Below are 7790 nucleotides of genomic sequence, written 5' to 3'. Positions count from 1 at the left end.
GTAAAGTATCACTTGTTTTTCGATTTTTATTTAATATATATTAAGTATAAAAAAATAATATTTTTCAAATGTAACATATATATGACAACATATACCACTAACTCATATATATATATATATATATATATATATTAGTATGCTTTTGTTAGCTTATTTATTTTATCATCAAATTCAGTCGTATTCCTTTTGAGCACTTAATTATGTAGATTGTTTTATGTATAATTTTCAAGCTATATACTGATATTCACATGGTGGAAAAGAAAGCAAAATAATGATAAAAATGTGATATAGTAACAGAATTGATATGGGATAAGATATGAACTGACATTTTTCTTTTATTATTAATTTCGATGTGATTTTCCTATATAGAGAGATGGCTTGACAAAGAATCAAAGATAATTCCTAGGTGCTTCTTTCTCCATTTACCATATTCACTTGACACAATACATAGAAGTTGAGAATATTTCAATGTTAAAATTGATATTATTTTGTCTTAATATGTATTTGGTTCATTGATAAATGCATGTACCTTTTACTAATTAAAGAATTAGAATCGAATTTCTCTTAAATAAAAAAAAAATTATTGGTGTCATTTCGTGCAAACTTTTTGCTAAAATTAATTTGAATTTTTCAGAGGTTGAAAATGGCATTAAGTGCCTATAATTAGCATTTAACATAGGAGTATGCCTTATTGGAAATACTAGAAATAAAGAGCGTTTTCATTTTAAAACTTTAAGGCATCTAACCACTTCAATTTGAAAGGATAATTGTGTGCATTCTTTTCTTTTGCTTAATCAAGATATATAGAGAAACAATTATGATATATAAGTCTGGTTCAATGAATGAAATAGAATAAATATTTTGTGAATAAATAAAAATAGTGAATGAGTTTGATGAAAATTTTTTTTTCTAGTATTTGGTTTAGGGAAGGGATGTGAAGCATTTTTTGGTAGAAATCGTTCTTTTTTTTTTCTTTTTTATGTATGTTATGGAATAATAGGCAACAACTTACCATTAAATGTTACAGCTGTCTTCAAACAGAGAAAGATCAGAAGAACGACACTGTATGCATGATCCAGAACATCCTGCTCTCATGGGCTCCAATGTTGAGCTAATGCTAGGGGTTCCGTGTACTGATCTTCAGCGTCTCGCTGCCAGTCAAGCCAATGCAAAAACCTGGTCCAGACTAAAACATTGCTGTTGGAAAGGAAGTTCACCTTCGGATCCGTCTGCACCATTTCTACTCCCTGCCATTCAAAACATTGGCAATGTAATTGTCGCAGCTGGCCTTGGTAACCAAATCAAAGTTTCCAAAGGCATCGACACAGGGACCCATGGAGAATCTTCCCCTCCATCAAGGGTCTTTTAGGTCTGAATACCACCTTCCTAGGGAACAACCAGGCCTCATTGCTGTCAACTTATAGACGTATTTTAGCTACGATGACAACAGCAACATCGATCTGCAATTTGCTCTCTTCACAGCTCAAAATCTTGTAGTCCCAGATCCTTCCTTGCAGTACCGTAACCCTTTTTATGCCATCTTGGATGCTGTTTACGCTGCCCTGGAGAAGGCTGGTGGGCGGGGCTTGTTGGAGATTGTTGTATCGGAGAGTGGACGGTGGCCTTCAGCTGGAGGTAAGAAAAGGGCAGCAACAAATATTGATAATGCAAGAATTTATAACCAAAACTTTTTTATCACTTCATCTTCATCAACCTGTACATATCCACCCTCGAACATCAATGGTTCTTTTTCTTATTTGTTTTTTCTTTTTCTCTCTCTTTGATTCTCAAATCCCTATCTACATCAAATCAAATGCCTCTGTTTGGCAACAAGAATGTCCAGGAAAAATTGTAAATAGAATTAAAAAAGCTCCAACTACAGTTGCCTGAAAGTTTTTTTTAAGTGATCCTATCCTAAAACTGTAAATTCATACAAATGAACACAATACCCATAATCCAAGGATCCATTCCAAACCTAGAAATCTTTTAGTCTTGAGACAGTATAGTTTGGTTAATTTTCTTATTAAAGGTTAAAACTTCAATGGAAAACAGAAATTCTAGAATAACTCGTTTTCCTTTTTTTTCTTTTCTTTTCTAAATTCTAAAGAGATTAGGAGTTTTGAATATTTCAATTAAGATAGTTGCAGACAAGTTGGTCGAATAAGCAATGAGAAAAGAAGCAAGAAAAGGAAAGCCCATAAATCCGTAAACCAAGCTTATGAATATTTAAGCTTTGCTTGGTAGTAAGGAAGGAAAGGAGTGAAAATGAAAAACTTGTTAATCCAATTATTAAAATTTATACCCATTTTTCTACTTTGTAACTTAACTATTAGAATAAAAAATTTCCCATCTTCATCCTTTTCTATCCTTCCTACCAGGCAAAGCATTAGGGTGGGGACTCTTCCAGACGGGTAAAAGATTCTATCTACATTCATACCCTCCACAGATGACTGTCTTTGTTTCCTCTCGACCACGTTATAGCTCTTTATTCTTATTCATTTTGAAACTGGAACCAGCTTCACTCTAACGAAACAACTCTGGATATATCTCTGCTGGACCTGTTATATTTCAAGTGACTCTTGACAAGCTGACCATCAGCAATTGCTGCAAGCAAAGAAAGCTCTCCTGCCAGAACAGAGCCAGCCACAATTGTTGCCAAGAGCTTTGAGTTTGACCCTGGCGACTCTTTACTTGCACCCTTCACCCCAAGCAAATTCAGGCATGCAGACTGTGACGCAAGTTGAGTTCCACCCCCAATTGTGCCCACCTGATGAGAACATAAATCATATTACATATGTGGTGGTAATTAAAGAAGAAAAAAAAGGTTCCACTTTGCGTAAATAGAAAGTTAAATCACCTCAATGGCAGGCATAGTCACAGATATGTGAAGATCTTTCCCATCATTGACAGCTTCCATCATGGTAATGCAGTGGGAACTCTCAACATTTTGTGCTGGATCTTGTCCAGTTGCTATGAAGATAGCAGAGACAATGTTGCTTGCATGGGCATTAAATCCACCAAGAGCACCAGCAACGGCAGAACCAACCAGGTTCTTGAGCATGTTGAGTTCTACTAGTGTAGCAACATTGGTTTTGAAAACCTTCTTCAATATCTCTTCTTTAATAATTGCTTCACACACCACTGATTTGCCTCGCCCTTCAATCCAGTTAATAGCAGCAGGTTTCTTGTCTGAACAAAAGTTTCCTAGCAAATAAAGTAACATAAAAGCATAATTAAGGCACACAAAGTTTGGCACCATGATAATTACTATAATACTTTGAAAAAAGATATACATATAATGTTGTTTGCTAAACAAAAACGCAAAGACTATGATGAAACTTAGAAATGGATACATATAAGAAGTTAACCTACCAGAGATACCAATAACATCCATGTCAGGATAATCACTTTGAAGGTATACCAGGATGTTCTCAACCCCTTTGGAAACCATATTCATTCCCATAGCATCCCCAGTGCTGCAGCTAAATCTCATATAGACATTTCTACCGGCAACAGAACATTGGACACTCTGAAGTCTTGCAAAGTTACTTGACCTGGCAACCAGTGGAACATTTATGACTTCTTCAATGAACACATATGAAACTAAAACCACTGTAACATGCAACCCCAATTCCAACCTTTTTCCATTGCCACACAAGGGTTTTAATGCATGTTTAATATGAAATATAGCATAATAAAACTAGAGTAGTTAAAGGAGGTAGAATAATATAATTACCATTCAATCGTGATTCCCTTATTCATAGCTAAATTGAAATGAACATGCCACAAACATATTTATCAACTCGTGAAAATTTTAAGCTTAAATGATTCTTCTGGAAACAGATCAATTCAAAAAATTGACAAAGGTTAAAGACACAAAAACCTTCTCCAGCAAAAGTCATAAGGAAAGCGTTCAATTGTAAATACCCATCAACACACAACATTAAAACATATAGAATGAGGTTGCACGAACATAAAGTCATAAATCCTAAGCAACGAAAATGATGAATGGAATTTACTACCATAAAAAAATTAAATAAGCAATCGAAGATTTTAATTTCTTTTATGTTACTTGTTAAATTTGTCGGCCAGTGTCTGAAAATTTGACGGATTCTCGAGGAAAAACTTGAGATGGCAAGCCCTGGCGGCTGTGGGGAACCTGACAACTGGAGCTCTGGTCATACCGTCCCTCAATATGATGCTAGTGGCCCCACCGGATGCATAGATACCCTTGAACCCTCGGTTGGTGCTGGCAACCAGGCAGCCCTCGGTGGTAGCCATGGGGACAATGTACTCGAAACCATCGAGGAGCAATGGCCCCGCAATCCCCACTGGAATCTGCACGTAGCCTACTGGCATTTCACAGCACTTCTTCAGAATGGAGTCATAATCGAAGCCATCCAAAGGTAACCCCTGCAATGACCTCCCAGTAGTCCTCTGTAAAGCCTCTCTTCGAAGGCGGGCCGCTTTCTTGCAATCTCCAAGTTTTTCTTCGAGATTGTGTGAGTGGATTGTTCCCTTGATAACCCATTCTATGATTTCTTCGTCTTCGGCAGAGGAAACCCCCGGAATTAGATGGACAGGAATAGAGGGAGGGCAAGTCAGCAGCTGGTGTCTGAGATCGTCGACGTTGTCGTCGTCGTCAAGGTCCCAAGCGTCGTTGGAGGCGCGCGCAATGAAGGACTGGGCAAAGCCAATACCGAAGAAGCCAAGGAGGTATATGAAGGAGGCAATGAGAGAGACAATGGAAGCCAGTTCGAAGAAAGTGACGACGTGTAGGGTCATGCAGTTACGGATCTTGTCCCGCCAACCGAGCAGCAAGTAGTACGCCGCCGAGAAGAAAAGCGTGAAGAAAATGGAGTTGGTCAGGTAAAGAGGGAGCGGGAGTGCATCTGATGCCTTGGGAGCAGCTGATTGCTCAGTCGCAGCAAGTCGGGGTACTCTTGAAGGTCGCCGGCGGACGTCCATTTTGAAAAATTCTGGCGGACAAGAAAGTTTGTGAGAGAGAGAGTACAAACTACTACACTTGTAGTAGTCTTGTTATGAAGAAGGGACGATAAGAGATTGCAGGAAAAGGAATCGCGAGAAATGAGGGTCAAATGGCCTATGGGAGGAACTCAATTTTTATACTAGTATTTGTAGGAGTACAGTAGGCCCCACTGTGAAAAACATGTGTTGTCTCAGCTCTGCACTCTCAGGTGTCGTGTTTGTTTTGGACTGCATAGGTTACATTTCCATCTAAGCACCTGCACGTGTCACGTTCTTTACGTTTTTTTTTTTTTCTATTTTGGTAATTTTCTTTTTTTTTAAGGAAATGAAACTAGATAGAAAGATCATAGAATAATACGATCCATAGTTCTCCGTATAACGTATTACATCATCCGCAAACAAGTTCAAAATAAAATCAAAAGGGTTTGGAAATAACACAAAAAGATTTTTATTATATTTATTTTTTGCAAGTTAGTCGCTTTCAAATTGAGCTAAAGCATTTGCACAGATGTTTCCCTCCCTGAAGGTATGCATAACTTGACAGGATCTAATTCCCACCAATAATTTCCTGCAATCATAGATAAGGGGTTGCAAACACAAGTAGAGGTGGTTTGATTTTTGATCAAGGAAATAACAGCAATAGCATCAAGCTCCAAATCAAGGCAGGAAATATTGAATTGTTTAGCCAGCATTAATCCATCCTTTAAAGCCCATAACTCAGCAAGAGTGTTCATTCCATGTCCTATAGCTCTAGCGATACCAGACACCCATCTCCCTTCATGGTCCCATATGATGGTTCCAGCCTTACTTTCCCTGGGTTACCCATAAAGGATCCATCAATGTTAAGCTTAAACCGTCCAAACTCGAGTGGTTTCCATTTAACAGGGACGAAAGAGACTTGGGCATTTCTCACATGTCCCTGGTTCATCGCAAAAAATTCCCTTGCTTTATAAATCGCACGCTTAACAATATCCTCCCTTCTACTAATCCCCTCGAAAATCCTATGGTTTCTCTCCAGCTAAACTTCCCACATAATGTGAACAAACAAAAAACCCTAGGGATATCATGACAAACAGATCTTTTTTTGTCAGTTGCTTTCTTACTAATCCAGTCCCTAAACTCCCCTTCAGAAGACAGGTCAAGAACATCTCCTTGGTTCCTCTACACATGCGTGGTCAATTGGCACTCACGTAAAATGTGTTGAATATCTTCATTCTCTTGCCCACAGAACATGCAGTTGTTTTGTACGTTCATTCTACTTGTATGAGAAGGGATTTTGTTGGTAAGATCTCATGCATGCACTGTCAGACAAAGAAGTGGAGCTTGGTTAAAATCTTCAATTTCCAAATCCAGCTCTAATCGGTTCTTCTGACATTATCACTTTTTCCTTTTATGAGGTCGTAAGCTGATTGGGTAGTAAAATTGCCATTTGCTGAAGCTGTCCAATATGAGAAGTCCTCTCCTTGTCCACATAATTAGGACGGGACAACTCGCATAGCCTCGATCATTGACAGCGAAATATGGAAGGAAATGGGGCAATCCTTCTAAAGATGAAGGACATGCAAAATTTCTTTGACTTTGATTCCTTCTTCATTTCTATTCAGAGGCCCCTGGATCAGAGATCGTATTATAACACCACCCATCCATTTGTCATACCAAAAGCTGGTATTTACACCATTACGAACCACCCAACCAAGACCTCTATCCAGAACAGAACCCGCCCATTTCATTGCTTTTCTTATGGTAGGAAGGTTCGGTTTTAGCTTTTAACTGCTACCATTGCTCAAGTACTTGGCTTGGATGGTTTGGGCCCAGGGTTCGTCCTTGTAGTGCATAAACTTCCACACCAACTTAGTGAATTAGGCTTGGTTTTGAATCTTGGTGTCCCCTATGTTGGGGAACACCACAGCTCTGATACCATTTGTTGGGCTAAAAGTTTCTAATCCAATCGCACCAGCGGAAGCGAAATCAAACAATAAATCAAACACACAAGAGACAATAATTTAACGTGGTTCGGTCCAACTGACCTACATCCACGGATGAGAAACAAGATCCACTAGTTGTAGAGAATTACAAACATACATCATATCATCAACCTCACTCAACAATCAATACTCATAAGACACTCTCAATCTCCTCTAATCCTATGAAGTATTCTCTACCCAAACAAACACAAACCCAAACCCTTGTGCACTTTTTCAACATAACCAAACACATACCCATATGCTCCCATACACCATACTTATATGGACCCTCTCAATCTCCTCTAGTCCACTCACAAACAAACACACACACCCATAAGACGTAAAGCCCCAATACTCCTATGGGGTGTCTATCCCACAAAACCTTACAACTCTCTTACATCTTTTTCTCATACCTAACCCTGAAGAGACTTCACCTATTTATAACCATACAAACTTGCCCACTAAGAATTCCTCTCCTCTTAGAATTCTTCTCCTGTAAGTCAAACTTGCCTATTAAGAATCTCTTTCCTTTTAGAATTCTTCTCTTGCAAGTCAAACTTACCTATTAAGAATCTTCTTTCTCTTGGAATTCTTCTTTTGCAAGTCTTCTTGTCCATCAAGCAATATCTGACAAATCCCAAACAAATCTCTAACAAATCTCTTATGGAATTTGAGTCAATATTCCCAACAATCTTCACCTTGACTCAAATTCCATCAATCATCCGTCTCCATGCTAGACATGCTTGGCTCCACCTGCAATGGAAGTTTCACAATCATTTTCTCTTCTCTTGTGTCTTCACGCTTCATACAAACCAATCTTCAATCTTCAAAACTTAA

The 7790-nt window shown here is 38.4% G+C and overlaps 1 protein-coding gene and 1 pseudogene across 1 annotated transcript; one reads left to right on the top strand and one right to left on the bottom strand.

Annotated features, from left to right (window-relative positions):
- The first annotated feature begins 869 nt into the window (after positions 1 to 869).
- Positions 870 to 1903, top strand: LOC111295041 (glucan endo-1,3-beta-glucosidase, basic isoform pseudogene; annotated as a pseudogene).
- On the bottom strand, positions 1027 to 5111 carry LOC111295040 (3-hydroxy-3-methylglutaryl-coenzyme A reductase 1-like). Its single transcript, XM_022888389.2, has 4 exons — positions 4073 to 5111; positions 3373 to 3554; positions 2858 to 3204; positions 1027 to 2767 (listed from the first exon to the last, which is right to left on the bottom strand). The coding sequence occupies exons 1-4, from the start codon at positions 4966 to 4968 to the stop codon at positions 2519 to 2521; spliced, it is 1674 nt and encodes a 557-aa protein (XP_022744124.2). The 5' UTR covers positions 4969 to 5111; the 3' UTR covers positions 1027 to 2518.
- Between the last annotated feature and the right edge of the window lie 2679 nt (positions 5112 to 7790).

The sequence above is a fragment of the Durio zibethinus genome, chromosome 14 (genome assembly GCF_047325235.1).
Source record: "Durio zibethinus cultivar Kanyao isolate XHJ-2024 chromosome 14, ASM4732523v1, whole genome shotgun sequence".
Lineage (NCBI taxonomy): Eukaryota > Viridiplantae > Streptophyta > Magnoliopsida > Malvales > Malvaceae > Durio > Durio zibethinus.
The sequence above is the reverse complement of the archived record's forward strand: the minus strand, read 5'-3'. Positions and strand labels throughout refer to the sequence as shown.